At 47.7% G+C, this 17,178-nt stretch overlaps 1 protein-coding gene across 2 annotated transcripts in view; it reads right to left on the minus strand.

The window, feature by feature from the left end:
* The window catches only part of IGSF3 (immunoglobulin superfamily member 3), a 109,224-nt gene extending 92,052 nt beyond the window's left edge, over window positions 1-17,172 (minus strand). For both annotated transcript variants that reach the window (XM_085323061.1, XM_085323060.1), the window contains exon 1: window positions 17,109-17,172. In XM_085323061.1, coding sequence (XP_085179187.1) covers window positions 17,109-17,151 — 43 coding nt within the window. In that variant the 5' untranslated portion in view covers window positions 17,152-17,172. The remainder of the gene's footprint in view (window positions 1-17,108) is intronic.
* Window positions 17,173-17,178: the final 6 nt, after the last annotated feature.

Raw genomic sequence — 17,178 nt, forward strand, 5'->3', positions numbered from 1 at the left:
CACAGTCATTTGGAGTCACAGCGAGAGCCTACGAAGGAAAAGGTCTCCTTTAGCCCCCTGCCACCCTCCATTCTCTCCCCTTCCTCCCCAACTCRGCTAGCTATTCTTCACGAAACTTGTAGGGACCTGTTCATCTCCTTGAGGAGCTCTGCTCCTGTCAGATTTGCGTGCAGATGGCCAGAGGGCTCCCAGGTTATCCAGGGAGGGGAGGCAGAGGGAAGCAGCACAATTGTACATCGCTGGGAAAGCAATTGCATGTCTCTAAGGAAATCTAGCAGGAGACAAAGACTGCGAATCGCAAACTGCGCAGAGGGAAGAGCCAAGGTTTCAGCGCTGGAAGAGCCATGGTGGAATAAGGCTAAAAAGGGCTTTTAAGGGGAAGATAAATGTCTTASCTTTGGCACAGCAGAGGAGGAAGAAACAATTTAAGAATCGCGGGAATGGGAAGAAAGCACAAAAGTCTGGACAAATTTCAGATGCAGAGATGGACAGGGAGTGTTGGCACTCAAAAGTCTTAAGCAGAAAGAATCAGGTGAACATGGGTGCACACACGCAGGTAAGCGCTAGAGACAGAGGTCAAGATTTTAATTTGAACAGAAATATGAACCTGTAACATCAGCAGAGTGACACTAGTAGAGTTTTTGTAAGTGTTTAACATTACCCAGGGACAAGGAATACAGGAAGAAGGGGAGAGGACCACAGAAAGGGCTCTGTAAAACCTCAGAAAAAGCTGAGGTTGAGGAGGAATCTTCATAAGGACTAAAAAAGATCTGCTAAAAGATCTGCTAAAAGATCTGCTAAAAGATCTGCTAAAAGATCTGCTAGGGACAGCAAAAGGCAAAAACAACAGGGCTAGGAGGAAACTATTCTGAGAGAGAAGTGGCTGTTGCGGAGGGCAATTGCTAAGTCAAGGACAAGAAAGAGCATGACAAAGAGGAATTATTAGGAAAGCCYTTGCAAAGTAAATCACAGCCACAAACTGACCAGGCAGAGGTCTGGGCTGGAGCTGGGAAGTAAGAGCTCTCSACAGAGCCCGTGGAGCCTGAGGGCACAGAGCAGCTGCTGACAGAGGAGGGGCAGGGGTAAAGCAGGTTTGCACTGAGGGGAAAAGGCTGAGTAGGGAAGAGAGTAACAGAGGTGAAGGCAAATGTGCAAGGAAGCAAAGCGAAACGGCTAGAGGATGGAGGTTAGAAAATCTATGTTTGCATAAAGCAAGGAAAAGCAGAGGAGCACAAGGCAAACCATCAGGTCCAAGAAGGCTATTATCTATATACCAGTCCTCTTTGGAAAGTCAGTAAGACTTGAGGAGCAAACCTGAAGATGAAAAAGGGGCTATCAAGCCYGGGGAAAAATATCATTCAACAAAGCAAAAGTAAAACCATTTATTAGGAGCAAGGCAGAAGGGAAGGAGCAGAGGGCTCTGTGTGATGGGAAGCCAACACAGTCAAAAGACCTGCCCATGCCAACAGCACGCCACTACAGGACAGCAGGAGTGGAGGCAGCAGATGGTGGGTCTGGGAGATGGGAGAAAAGGCAGAAAGCATCCCAGGGAGTGGGGGAAGATGCCACTGCATTGGTGATGGAAACAGCCATGGGGCAGGAATGGCAACAGAAGGAAGGGGGTAGGGGTGGGGGAAGAGAGAAAAYAAAAGCCTAAGTCGAGGGTGCAAGAGATCAGGGAATGGCAGGGGAGAGGGAAGTCAAAAAGACCCCACACAGAGGAGAATGGTGTTGCCTGAAAACAGAGACAAGCACATGCTGCTGGCAAAGGATGAATGCTGGCAAGCCACATATCTCCCTACGACAGGGGGATACGGGCACGCAGAGCTGGCCAACCCCTACTAGGGAGCAGCATTGACTGAACAAGAGGGGCCCTCGTCTTAGGCACCATGACTGAGAACTAAGCCAGAGAGGCAATGAAGTAGAGGACGTGCCCTTAACCACTGAGGCCAACACAACCTCACTTCATATCCAGAATCTGGGAAAAGCTATGAGTTGGATTTTCTGAGTTTTCATCAGTTCCATAACACACCTCGCGCACAAGTCCAGACGCCCTCCTGCGTGCCAGAGCATGGTCCTGGTTTCTATATAGAGAATACGTGTTTAGGGTGACTAAACAACATTCGTTACTTTAAACAAACAAACAAACAAACAAACAAATCTTTCCTAATCAAGTAAGAAGGGAGGAAGGCAGGAAGAGGCAAACCCTTCCTCTGCCAGTAGACAAAACTTATCATCCTCCTGCATAAATTCCAAGATTAGAAGATGGATGCAGAAGTTTTGATCTTCAGCTACTTATTTAGCAGAGCCTAGTCCCTTCTGATCAGGGAGTTAAGGAAAGGCTTACATAGCTATCAGTGAGAGAGGCTTTTTATTTATCTGATTTCAGCACACCCAAGTTATCAGACTCTAGAGGAATTCAATTAACGAGAATAAAACTCTTGTTTGATGCAAGTCAGAAAGGGTTTTTTTTCTGTAAATAGCTACAYCCCAGAGATTTTACACTGATTATAGGCCTTAATAGTGACTGACTGATGCAAGTTAAACCAATACAGCAACCACACCAAAATGCCACACACGCTCCAGGCCCATCAGAGAATGACAGATCCAAAAGAGACAAGCGTAAAGATGGGGAGAAGAAAGGAAGAGAGAGGGAGACAGAGCCAAAAAACAGAACTAGCTTTGGAGAGAAACAAGCCCGAAGGAGCTGCTGATGCTATCCCTCCTGCCCAGTTTACTATAGCACCCTAAGAGTTGGCCCAAGTTGCATTTAAATATCCTCTAGTACCGCTTCACGAGTATCTGTCTGCAACAGATATGAAATACTATTGCCGTTTCTGGACATGGAGGCAAGGTTAAATGCACCGTGCAAGCTCATAAGACAAGACACAGTTGGCTGCTCAGCTTCCTCTTGGTATTCGTCCCAAAGCACACACAAGCCAGCTCCCAAGCCCAAGACTGCTGCGATCCAAGGACAGGGAAGTGTCCAGCCCAAGCCCTCCACCACCACCTGCTCTCCATCAGGTCTGGTGGGCGCCAGGGCAGGTCAGTGCCCACTCCTGCCAAGGCCTCCTGTGGTCACGAGATCCATTTGGTCTCTCCATGAGGAAGGAGGAAGCAAGATGGAAAGCTAAGTGAGCTTGATGCCAGACACCAGGTGCTGGGCTAGGGACAGCTAGAACACAGAAACTGCTTTTCATGTCACAGCTGATTTCTATCRGCAAGCATCCAGCTGTTCTGGCAAAGCGAGCAGGGCTCGGGAGACTTGCTGCCTGGGAAGACGCTTTCAGTTGTGGTTGCTAAATAGAAAAAGGGAAGACAAAAGGAGACAGCTTGCCTTCTTTCCCTACCCTCCTCCTCAACCGTCACATTCACGCTTGAAGAACATGGTTGTTTATAAAACTTTCTCAGCTCAGAGAGTTGTTTTCCGCCAGCTTAGTCCAAGGACACGTATTGTTGGGCATATAAATTTAAAGCAGAGCCCTAGTTCATCAAGAGGTGAAAATGCTGACAAGATTTCCCGAGCCTTGGTCTCAGGCCAGACCACGAGGGGGAAGTTATTAAGTTGTCTCCACTCTGGATGAAGATYGAGTCGGAGAAGCGTCGATGCAAGGATAAAAGGCATCAAGGCATTCCTGACTACGGATCTGATCCACCCGGTTGGGATCCCTCAAGTAAGCAGCTGGGCCTGACAGCACAGTAGAGGMCACCTCTGCTGTGCCACCACCTTTGGCTTAGCAGTGTCCTCTGTGCCACAAGAGGGAGAAGCAACCTCTTCTCCACTCTCAGCACACACCCTGCATCCATCAGGTGTCACAGACAACCACCTTGTGAAGCTCTTCTTTTCTAACCATGMCATCTTCAAGGACTCCCTTCCTGAAAGGCTCTGGCCCCACAGTGGGGATTAACAGCGAGGCACACACGCACAAAATAAACGCCCCAAACTGCTGAGAATTTGGCATTTTGTGACCTGCAACTGCATAAGGAATTGTAGATGGCTGCCCTGCTGTATCAATGCTATATGGTCAACACAAGCCCCCCTGGCACATAGGGTAGGCAATCAGGGACCTGTGCCACATCCTAACAGCACTGCTGCATGTACCACTTAAGACRGAAACCTCTCCCAAGGGCAAAGGGCACAGGCCAGCAACCGGGCTGCGAAGGAAGTTAGCCACCGCAGCACAACTGCGGGGCTGGGCCATGCGGGGAAAGAGAGGCAACCAGGTCAAGTGGTCAGAGCRAGACAAAACGGAGCCACAGAGACTTCCAGTACCACAGGGKTTTTTTTTTGTTTTGGTTTGGTTTGTTTTTTTTTCAATTTCTTCTGGGTTGTTTTTCCCCCTTCTTTTTTGGGAACTTTTACCATACCACTGCAATGTTCCTTTCTTCCCACTTACAGGAAGACTAGAAACCACCAGTTTAGGTGGGAGGGAAGCTGTAGACAGCTACTGCTGCAAAGTAAAGTCGATTTTACAAGTTATGCAGTGCTTCACCRATGCTACCACACATCTGAGAATTAAGAGAAGTACTAAAAAAGTAAGCAAGATTAAGGAGGGCAAGTAATTCACCCTTGCCAAGTATGACTACGGAGGAGTCATGCCCTTCCCGTCACCCACTCCATTCTCCCATCACAAGCGAGCTAAGCATGCCCCCACATCCCTCCCCAAGCACTTCAAAGTGGTGTGGCACCGCATAAGGAGAAAGACACCCTCTCTCGCCCTCCCCTCTAAAAAAGCTACAGCACAATGCTGATCTGGTTTCCTGCAAAGCCCGCCTCCCYGACCTGCTAGCCTGTTCTGCTAGGGACTGTTCCTCCATCCCACTTCAGTCTAGCAGAGAGGCATGGAGCAAACACAACCAGTCTCCCTACCACCAAGGCAGGACTGACCTACTTTAGGAAGACTGGAGGACTAACCCAGAACATAGGTACAGCACTGGGTCAAGCCTCAGCCTGGGAACCACTGTCTCTGTAGAAGCAGGAAAAGGAACAAACTCTGACAGCACTAGGCATGACAGAATTTTACTAGGATAATCCTCTGATAAGTTTGATTGGTTGGTTTTAAAGGAAACATAACAAGGAACACAACAAATCACTGAACCAATGGGAACCACACACATACTGCAAAATTCTTCTCTTACAAATCTTTTTTTTTTWAAAAAAAATCCTGCCATGAAGAGAAGTATGTTTCCAGACACTGGCTTCCATACAGAGCTTATCCTAGGAGATTCACTCAATGTTTATTCAATGCACATTTCACTAAAACACGCATTATTATCTCCAGCCAGGAGACCAAACAAACTTCTGTAATTTCCTCTGACACCTCTTGGCTACACTGCTCCAACAAAAGCAACCAGAGGCATTCAACACTATTACATCCCAAAGAGAAAAGAGACTTCATCTACCACATTAAGCCCCTGCAACATATCAAGAAAGAGAAGAATCACAGGTTTCAATTCAGTTGGGTAGGACAACACCAACACACCTCCAGGCCGTATGCTTGGGAACACAGGTAGGGGTTTCTGCAGAGTCTTTTTATGCAGAAACCTCATTGCTTGCAGGAACTCTTCCTCCTCTTCCCTAAGGGAAATTCAAAAAATTTGAGGTTTAAYATCTGCAACAAACAGTCTCCTTTTACAAGAGAAAATATTCAGAAACAAGATAACAAGAGAGACAGTTACTGAAACAGGATGAAAACAGAGAAAAAGCCTCTGGGATCTAAGCACTGCCCTAATGACTGCAGGCTGCTACTCAGAAAATCAGAATTCAAGTACAGAGCTCTCACCACCACTCACAGATCAAAAATATAATAGTAAGATGCAAATGCTGCTGCATGCAAGAGAGGTAATCCAAGCCATCGCTTGTGAGTAACCTGCTAGCAGTGCCACAGCGCCTGCAAACACACAGAAAGAAGAACTTGCAAATGCCCTTGATCTGGCATTCATTCCCCAATAGATTACTATGCGCAGCCCAAATAGCACTACTTTTCCATTTTGGGGAGTTGAGGGCACAGTCTTTATTATTCTTAAAAAGGCAAGGGAATATATTCCCCATTCAAATTTTATTGCAGACATAGGAGACTTTTTAAAAAAAAAAGAAAAAGGAGGAGGGTTAGAAGGGGAATAGTGCTAGCTATGCACCTTTAAAGTAAAGCAGTGTTTTTAAGAACAGTATTCTTACTTATTTCACAGCCAAGAGGCAGAGCAAGTCTACAAAGCCAACTCAAAATTAGCAAATACGTTTTGCTTGTACACTAGGAGAGAATGCAGATGCTAAAACATTACATAGACAGTGAAATGTCATCAAAGCAAAGAAGGTAAAAATAGCTAAGTTATCTGTAAAATGACTAAGCAAATGGATTATCAAAAATACACTTTCAAATACAACACCCTTTTCTTAGAACTACCTGCACCCGTTCAGCTTTGTTAATTTCTCATTTCTTTCTTTTGATAATTTATTTTTGGCTTCCCATCATTTAGCTCACTAGCACACTTCCCYAGAAGCCTCCTTCCCTCACCCTGCACTCAAGAATTGCTTCTGCCTCACAAGGATGATTCAGAAACTGATGCAGATTCCTTCAGAAATTACAAGAACCTGCAACATAGCACTTGTAAGCACATATGTGATCTTAAATTGGAATGTCCATTTGAAAACTGGATTTCTGCCAGCTCCATTTTTATGCTTTCACCACTGCCAGTCTCATGGATCGCTACAGCCTGAGTGAGAGTTCCCCAGCACGTGGTGAACTCTCATTTCTCATATGACTCTTCAGGCAGCACCAGAGGAGGACAGAGGTTGAGGGAGTCTTACCAGGTTATTTATTCTGATACAACGGTCTGTCATTTTTGCAGCCAAGAAGTGGCCCTCTTCTTTCTCAGGCCACCACCTATCCAGAGGTTAGGTTGTAGCATGTCAGGAAGGGTCATTAAGGCAAGCCAGTCGGGRAGTTGCTCCCCTGCCCTAGCCACTGGGGCCTGAGCCCCATGTCAGCCCCCAATACGCACTGCCAGAGCCGAGCCTTGAGAGCACCCATCAGAAGTTCACCTTGGCTGGGGCCACACTCCTGCACATCTCCCTCTCTTGCACCAAAACCCAGACATCTCCATAAAGAAAATTACCACCCTTTCCTTGGATTAAGTCACTTTTAGGGATGTAAAGTGGCCTCCACACAGCTGCACAGATAGTGATCTATACTTCTGCAGTACCAGCCAGTACTGCAGAAGAAGTACTGCAGAGAACTGCACCAGTTGGTGCTGGGCCAGTTCTCCTAAGTTATGTCCCTCTAACACCGAAGCCACACATCTCGCCCTCTTGAGCTCTCCCCAATTCACAGTATGCCCTGGCACCACCGTGCTCCACAGGGCTCAGCTCCAGCCGCCTTGTGCACCTCTGCAGAGATCYCCACTTTCCTCCTCCACACACCAAACAAAATCCTGGGTGGAGCTTCCCAGAAAGTAGTTTTTCAAGGCTCATACCCATTATATCAAGATCATTAGGATGCTTTTAGTAACACATCCCAATGGATTCATTAGCGCAGCTATTATGCATTCGATGCACAGAAAATGTTCCCTCACACTCAGCCCTCTCTCCCCTAYGTCCTCCCCCAAAACAAACCAGCCAAAGGACCAGGAAAGGATCACCCCGTCTGTGATCCAAATGATACTTAGAAGAAACAGAGGAGACACCTGGCCAGCACAAGGTAGGCCTCCAGGAATCTCCACAGAGGTGCCTCCTCGAGTCTGGGCCAACAACCCCTCACCTGCCTCACAGTCCCCTGCAGTTTAATGCAACTTGACTTGGCACAACTATGCGATCTGCTTTCCGCCCCAGGAGAAAGCTCAGCTCCCTTCCATGAAGGTTTTCCTGTCACTTCACCCTTCTRCAATGGCTCATGGAGGGGCTCTGGTGCCGACACAAGAATAAGGAGAGGACCCTGCAGGGAGGACACCACAGGGGCCAACACTGAGCTCAGTCGGCTCAGGCTGCTGCGACTTATCAGGGATATGACACTTCTTGCTGGCATTAGGAGAGTCAGCCCAAGTACTGAGGCCAGAAGCAATTTTATGAATTTGCTTCAGTAAACGTTTCCCTTCCTTTGCACTGTGGTTAGGGCGCAGCAAAGCTCCCATATCAAACTCCCAGTGATGCTCAAGCCAAGGCAAAACAACTGCAGCCTAGTGTGCACAGCGAYTGGCTGCACTCATCCTTTACTTTTGCAGAGCTATTCCATGCAAAAGATAACCGGGATATTGTCTTCTCAGGACTTGCCCCACAAAGCTAAAAGAATGTGCAGTGGAAGCAACTTTGTTGCCTCAACTCTCTTGCATCTTCAGCAGTGGAAGAAAATGCATTTTTAAGCACACCACAGAAGAGCTCTCACTGTTGAGGAGAAAGGGTTTATCCTGGGGCTAAGGAAGGGACCTGCAGGCACAAGTGGAAAATGTGAGAAGAGCACATGCGGTGTAACAGCAGCAGAAACAAGGAAAGAGCGAAGCAAAACTAAGCATCTCAGCAMAGGATTAAACATGACCAAGAACACAGGGCCCTCCTATACTTTAACAACAACAACATATGAGAGAGCCCACCTCCGAACATAGCTCTYGCAACACCTCGCCAAGGGGATGGGGTGTAGGAGGGGAAGCACTATCTGAGATGAGAAAGAGGAAGACGTTTTGATATCCCCCTACTAAGACAAGTAGGTAGATTTACACCGAGAGTTGCAYAGGAGCCAGTTACCTACTCAGCCCCTGGCCAGCCCCCGATGTCTGGCTGTCTGGAGGCAGCTCTGCCACCCGGCTSGGGAAAGGCTTCACAGAGATGTGTTTTTACTTAGTGGGCATCTGGGCTTTTACTACTTCCCAGCTTCYAGTTTCTCCCCCCAGCTGCTTGGCTCCCACGTTACCAGACCCTTCTGCCCACGGGGCAGGGGATCAGTGCCCCATGGCCCAGGGATGYGGCACCCAGTCCAGGGCTGAGCTGGTGCAGTCCCTGCTGCAGACAAGACACCTGGAGCTKATCATCTTCAGGTCTGCCTTATTTACAGCAGAAAGGAGCTAGTGCTTGGCAACTTAAAGGATTTGGCAGSTACACATACTGGCTTAGATTTAATTGTCGACTAGCTCATGGCATGGGACTGATTAGACGTAACAGCTCTCTACGTGTCAGTGACCCACGGATTAACTGCGCTGCTTAACGCTGAGGGTGAATTACGGCAGCTCCAAGCTACAGTCACGCGGGCCACTCTTCCTAGTGGGGTCCCGTTCACACGGCAAAAGCCTTCTTGCACCAAGCCAGCTGGAGAAGTGAGAGAATGCGTGCAGGTAAGCAACACCAGAGAGTACAAAGTAGAAATCGATTTCTTCTTTTCCCAGCATCAACAGTGAAATCAATCAGGGCATAACAATCTCTTCTGCGCTGCACTCCCAACACGCATAGAAAAAAGGTGGCCTGCTTGTTTAACAACAGCGAGCAAAACTTTAAATCTAATACTGCACCGTTCCTCCAAAAATCCCAGGATATCTTTTAAGTCACTCTCTGTATTTTAAGGCACGGAGAGCAGAGAGAGAGCACAACTTGTCTATGATTATATCACAGATCAGGAAAAGAAAGAGCACTGGAATTTGCRTGCTCTGACTCCCGCTGTAAATGCTGGATAACGCTGCAGGCATAAAGGTCAAACTCCTCAGCGGTGGCTCTTAAGATATTGTCTGCAGGCCACAAGCAGTCAGCAGAAAGCTGAGAGATGGCACAACGCCAGCCAGTTTCTATCGGTATCCATGCTCTCCCCTGCAAGTGCCCCAGCACCAGGCAGGGTGGTTAAACAACAAACCCCTGCAAGAGGGAGCAAACATCCCGCCTCTATAGCGGGACTAGACAGGAAAGCAGGAAGACACAGTACAGGAATTTCCAGGAGGCGAAAAGTAAAGCATATTCAGGAGGCAAAGGAAGCTGAGGATGAAGAACTGTGTGAAGGGAAGGGAGAGAGTAGAAAGTATGGAGCTGGGGAGATGAAATGATATGGTGTGAGCAGGCAGAGTACTCTGAAAGCACATTGGAAATAAACGCATTCAGATAATTGCTTAGAAGGGAATAAATATTAGTAAGTACTATAATTACCACAAAGACTTTACATAGCTGTAAGAAGAAACAAGGCTAGAAGGGCTGGCACACATGCTTGTTGGGAACTCGCGTTTCAAGCCGACAAGAAGCAACCAACAAGGCCCAACACCGAGACTRGTAATTTCAGCCTGGCAAACCGCCACATCCCTATGGTTAGATACTAGGTACTGGATAACTTTAGTTAATAAGTACCAGATCCCAGCAGTATGGCTTTCTGGAGCAGTAAGCTTCTGGATGACTTCAGTTTTCTGTCACAGATCTGCCTTCTCCTGTGCCTCTTACTCAAGGTTCAGCTCCGCTTTCAGAGAGATCTAGAGGAACCAGGCCAGATTTTTACATCTCTGGTGATCATACTGAATGGAGATGGCAAGATTTACCTAAGAAGTAAAATCTTGATTTAWCCAAGCAGCCCAGTCTCCACATCAGTGCTGCAATAAGAGATCACAGCCCTTCTTTACCTGAAAGGCAAGTAGAAAACCTCTTCTTTTTGGGGGGCTCAGTATCTCATCGTCAAGTTTCCATTTTTTCTAAAAGCCTCAGAAACCTCCAACTTCACACAGCAGCCTGGGTCATAGCAGATTTCTTCTCAAATGCATGATAGACATTTAGCTCTATAGTGTCCACAGAACAATGCATCTACCTCACTCTGTGCTCCCCGCTCCCTTTAACAAGCTTATCAACTTCCGAACAAAGACCAAATGTCATAAAAGTGACAGTGTGTCACAGGCAGAAAGACCAGGGCAGAGAAGTCAGATGCATCACCCATTCCCTGCTATTCCCCTGTAACAGCAGGGACTTCAGAAGRGAACCTGCTTGCTGGGCAACGAAGCTATCAGTGCCTTGCTGCTTTGCATCCAGAGTAAGGAACAGAGGGGTGAACAAGACACATACCAAACTTGTGCCACTGGTAAGCAAAAGAATTTGGCAGCAAGAACCGTACATCACTTCCAACCATTTCAGCCTCCCCAGGAACTGCCTTGCAAGGGCCACAAAAACAAAACCCAGCATACCAAACCAAACAACTGTTACTTGAATAACACTAGATGTAGCTAGTGGTTGTGTAGCCACCCCAGAGATTTCTTCACAGTGTAGGTTCTGGATCTGGATGGTTTCTGCCATCTTGATGGAGGCAACTTTGTTACCAGAAAATGCACAGGAATCTCCTTATTCCTGCAGCAGCATTCCCTTCCTGATAGGCAAAGTCTTACTGCTGGCAAGATCAGAAGAGGCAGGGAAAGCACTCTGTGGTTTTTCAAGTCCAAATGGAATCACTAGCTCAATCACTGGGTAAGGAAAGAGAAGTCAGCCAAGCACGGCAGTAAGTGCATCACTCTGGAACAAAAAAATGAACTTGAATCCTCACTATCTACATCTCTTTTGCATTCAGGAGCCTTATACTTCAAAAGTTATGGGTGTGGTGGCGATAGGCCCAGCATTAGGTGAGACCCAACCTCCAGGGCCTGTTCTCATCTATCCTTCTAACCAGCTGGGTTCCTCACCCTCCTTCTCCTCCCATGTGCTTTCATTTGGCTTGTCTGTCATCTTTTCCCCACTCTGAATAATGTAACAACAGGCTACCTCTTCCTTCCCTGCAGACCTTTCACCTAGCACAAGGCAAAAGGTACCTGGGAACAGCAAGGAAACACCAGCAACAGATTAGAACTGGAGAGCAGTCACCACCGGCAGGTACAGGCAACAGCTTCAGCCAGGAACTGCAGAAAAAACGCTACCCAAGGCAGATCTGCTAGCACACTGGTCACGCAGCAACTGTGGTCAGACACTTGACTTACCTCACCTGTTTGGTCAGGCCGAGGAATCACTCGCATGCCCAGGACCCACAGTGCCAAAGCTCTGTCGTGTGCTTGGCAAACTACCACGACCCAGCAGCGCTGTCAAGTGAACCCACCAGCCCCTTATGCCCCTCGACTCCCCAGCACACCCCTTCCTTTGGGTCCCTGTAAACGTCTGCAGGAAACAATGTGAGAAATGGAGCTTCTTTGGAGTCAGATAGGCTCCCTAATACCTCTACATGTTTGCTTTCTTCTGCTGAGCTAGTTTTCAACCCCCAAACCAGTTCCCCGTGGTAGCAGCCTTGCCTGCACCCTCCCTTCTTCATGCCAGGCAGGAACAAGCATGGAGCAGCTCCCTTCAGGAGCAGTGCTGGTTTTAAGTGCTTGTGCAAGTACCGTGCTCCCCTTTTTTGGGAAAAGCCTCTTCTCATTTAACTGAGATGGTTTGGTTTTGTGCTCATGTTCAATTACTCTCAGATTATTGAAATGTGACTTTAGCAGCAGCTAGAAAGGCAAGATTTCTTCTTGTCTCATTGCCATTTTCTAATTAAATCTCCTAACGACAAAAAGCTTACTAACATACATCATTTGGAAACATGTTCTCAGTACAGTGATGAAGGTGGGGTAAGTAATAGCTTAGAGCTGGAAACTACAAATACACACACACAGACATACTAGGCCCACAGAAGGCAGCTGCAGACTGAACTTCTTTGCCATGCAATTTAATTGAACCCCATTTGTCTAGAAAGGCATCAGTATTATTAGTCTCTGTGTAGCTAATAAAAAACAGATGCTCAGTGTCTCTGAACAGTTAACCAGAGAACTATTCCTTAAGAGTATTATATAAGAATAGAAAAGAGATGCCAATATAAGAACAGTGTCAAAACAAATTTAGCAGGTTTGTATTAAGGAGTATTTAGGAACTTAAAAGCYAGAGGCAAGTCACAATATTGCAGTTCCCCAGGCATTGGCTCCAGGGCCTGAATGTCCTTGATACAATCAGGGAAGTTAAATCACAAGCAGAAAAACCCTAGCAAAAAGAAGAAAACTCAATCATATTTGAAACATCTTCCCCTTCCTTTCAGGCAGTTTTCCTGGTGCAAGAAGTTCCTGGGCAGGCTTTGCAGATTGCTAACTAGCACACAGCGAGGAGCATGCTTTCACCTTACAGCACTCCAATTCATCCACCTGTGTAAAGCAACGGATACACCTCTGGCTTCATGCTAGACAGTATAGCCTTTAGGTCAACTGCTGAATAAGTGATTGATTTTGTAGAGGTAGGAAAGAAGGCCAAGAAAGAGATGGAAAGGAAGAACCTCTTTTTCTCTTTCTTTTTTTTTAGAAAGAAAAAAAAAAGGAAAAAAAAAGCCGTTCCCTGCTGCTAAACATTCAATAAGTCTCCCAATACAGATGCAATTCTCTCCTTCCCAAACTCTGTATGATCCTCTATTTCTTGTTCCCCTCTTCGTGGTCTGCACAGCTGTTTATTCTGCCTTTCATTTTATATAATGGATCTGTTAAAAATGTTCCAAGTACATATTCGATTTACAATAAAAACTGCTTTAATAAAAAAGTCTAACTTGACAGAAGGTCAACTAGAAGTCAACAACGCGCATAAACCAAAACCTCCTGTACAAACAAACAGGATTTGCAGGAGCCTCAGGATGCCACGCAGTCTGGCCCAGCGCTTGCCAGCCAGGCGCCGACAGATGCAGGATGTGGCACTGCACCGAGAGATGCCCAGTCTCCGAACACACACAGGTCCCCCAAAAGCCCTGCTGAACTGCAGGCGGGAACGGAGCGGCGGACCGCGCCATGTCCAGAGCCTCAGCCTGGCAGGGTCTCTGCAAGAAGCCCAGCAGCAGCCCGGGTGGGATCAGTGCGAGTCCTGCACCGTCCACAAAGGGGATCTAGAGGCAGCAAGGTCCTAGGGGATGGCAGCACGATCTGCCTGAGAAAAGGCGGCTGGCGGCAGCGCGTTTTGGGCAGAGACAGATGGAGGAGGCACGATCTTGGCCACCATTGCTAACAATGCGTCTCGGAGCAGATGAGGCACCACCAGCACTCCTGGACCGCGAGCTTCAGTAAACAAAAACAACCCTAAACCCCATGTACGAAAACACCCACTCTGCTGTTTTCGCCGTCTGTTTCCCTCCAACCAAACAGCACTCTGCTCCATCACATCTACGTTCACTTGCATCTACTATGCTGCAGCCGCTGCTCTCTTTCCATCCCTGCCAGCTCCCAGCCAGGCAGCAGCGGCAAAGCATGCAGGTGGAAGAGCAGAGCGCGCGAGCAGCAGCCAGACCACGCGCGGGTACTGCCCAGCCTGCTCCCCTTCCCCAGCAGGCAGACTCCACCGGGAGACGGGCCTTTCAAAAGCAGCCCTTGTTTCTTCAGGAGTCACCTCGGCATCAYTATTTCAGCCCAATATGCCATTTACAAGCGATCTGCTGTTGCAAGACCTTACGCTGGCTCYGCTCCCCTGTAGGAATCACAAATAAATCACCAATTACTATGCATGAATAGAGAGAGGAAGAGGGTAATGAGTCTATGTACATATATACATATGCAATGTTTGAACACAAAGAGCTGTAAATTGCATTCACAGGTGGTATTCTGGGTACGGCGAGAGACTCAGAAACAGAACTATTCATAAACCAGTCACCAACATGAATGAATTCAGCATTCCCCAGAAGCCTATTGTGCTTCCTATATATTACACAATAAATATGAGTAGTATCAGACTATGCATCCCTGCAAAAAAAGAAGGTAAATCTTGCAACTATACATAGGATTAGCACTGGCTGGCCCAAGTATTAATGGCCTCATCACTGCATGAGGATTATTTACAGCACTTGCTCTATTTTCCCATTTTGTACTTGCTGTGATGAAGTGCCACTTGTTTAAAGAACCCTGTAACAAACACTGCAGCAAGAGGGGGAAAAAACAGCACAGATCTACAAATGTTACACCCACAGGCCAGATGTGGGTTTTCAAACCCTGCTTTTGCAGTTACTTGGATTCTGTTAGCTAGTTAAGGCTTGATATATTACATTATATCATCCACCAGCTCTTTCCATAACCACAGTTCTAATGAGTTTGCAAAAAGGTAAGGAAAAATTGAGYTGTACTTCTTTCTCAGTATAGTCACCCCATAGTACCTTAGCCATATATCACAGCATTATTTGTTTGGAAAGCTATGGCTCTTTTTTTTATCCAGTTGAAGACTTACATTATGAAAAAGGCTTTTTACTCCAGCCTTTCCCCCAGAAAGTCCAATGATGCCTTGGTTTGAAAACCAGCAACTTAAAGCACTTTYGTGCAACTCCAGGCGTTGAGGCATTGTCGTATCAGGTTATGTTAAAATCAGCCGCGTGGCAAAATGCATGTCAACTGTTCAAAGAAATCCGGGTGAAAAAAAACAAAAGATAACTAACTCCAAGCACACAGGCAGTACCTTGCCTACTGTTAAAAATACAGCTTTATGTTTAAAGTAAGGAGTTAAAGCAGTGTTTTTACAAACCAGGTGTGTACATGGGATTTGGGGACCGCTGAAAAGCGACCAGTTGTCAGGGTGACGGAAGACCCTGACACCTCGCCTGCTGTGGCGGGTGAACGGAAGTTGCATCCAGTTTTGGGTCAAAACCAGAAAGCCGCTTCCCACGAGCGGGAAGTAAYGCTCCACTTGATACCCAGCAAGGGCATGGGGCTGGGCGGGTTGGCGTGAAGTGGGGTGCACAGCGGCGGCCGGACAGGGTGCCGCTTCTGCACCGCCTCGTGTGGAAATTGCCAGCAACGTGATGCCCTCTGCTGCTGTGCCACCGCATCGGCCAGGGCCACCCCACACCACACCGGCACCCGCACGCTCCATATTAGGAATTCTTTGATCCAGAAGGGTGTTATTGTTCTTCAACTAGAGGGATTCAGCGCTCAACGCCAAGCCAGCCAGCAGTTTCAGTCCATCTACACCCTTCTTGCAGACTAGGACAGACTGCCTGTTAACCGCGCAGCAAAGTAATCCTGGATAAACTTAGCTTTCAGATGGTTCCCAGCAAACTGGGAGGAGAAAGTTGCTGGTTAAGGGAAGTCTGAACCCTCTCCAAAACCATTTCAAAGGGTCATCTCTCTTTGCCTTCCCTAAAGACAGGCGGTACGAGAAACCACACGCGCGCGCGTGCACACAYACACACACAAATTAGAGACATGGAGGCATGACTGCAATTCAAGTAAAGACAGTTTCCAAATTGGCAGAGCAGGCATGTGACAACTCTTAAGACARTAAGATTGTCAGCTCTGCTCCTTTTTCTTCAAGAACATGAATGCTGGCAGAAAATCTTACTAAAAAGGGGAAAAAAAATCAAAGTAACCCTAAGGCTTCCATGTATGTATATGGGTGGAAAACAGTGCAAAGATGCTGCACTGTATTTTCCACAAATACTCTTATTGACTCATTAATACTAAGCTAAGCAGATGTACTGTTGCAAATTATATATATGTGTGTGTGTGTATATATATATATATATATATGTATGTATGTATTTTTAAGTTGTCTTGCATTCTGATATTCCCAAATTTCTAGGAAAGGATCTGGCATTGCTACGGCTCCTCTCACCCAGCAGTGGGATCCTCAAGTGCTCTACAGAGCTATGTACAGTCATCCACTAAGCAGGCACTAGTGCGATGGGACAAAAGCAGATGTTTGACGGCGCACGAATCAGCGGCAGGAAGAGAAGAACGAAACCTGCAGCCCGTGGAAGTACAGGGGGAGTTTGGGCGAGACAGCACAAAGCAACCAAACGGCATTTTTACAGGGAGCAGGGAYTGTGCTTTCTCTCCGCGCAGTCTTCAAGAGCCACCGAGAGGAAACCGTTTCTGCAGCCCACAGCAGAACCGACCCTACCCGAGGCATCTTCCCGGCTCCCACCGTGCAGGAAAACCCACCACGTCCAGCCGCCGGGGCTCGCCGCTCCGCTCGGCACCCCCAGCGCCGCCGCGGCGCTTCGCAAGTTCAGCGCGGAGCCCCCGGCCCCCAACACCCGCGCTGCGCGCCGGTGCGGGCAACCCGCGGGGGTGCTTGCACCCGAAAGGAGAGCCCGATTTTTATTTTTTTTTATTTTTATATTTTGGACGTTGCCCCCCCCACACACACACCACCACCACCACCTCCCGCGCCACCCCGCCGCGGCGACGGCTCTTACCTAGGAGGAGCAGGGAGGCCAGCTCCGGCCGCAGGGTCCGCATGGCTGCCGGGGCGCGGGGCGGCGGCGC

Source organism: Rhea americana, unplaced genomic scaffold, assembly GCF_003343005.1.
Source record: "Rhea americana isolate MKP2758 unplaced genomic scaffold, rheAme1 scaffold_81, whole genome shotgun sequence".
Taxonomy (NCBI): domain Eukaryota; kingdom Metazoa; phylum Chordata; class Aves; order Rheiformes; family Rheidae; genus Rhea; species Rhea americana.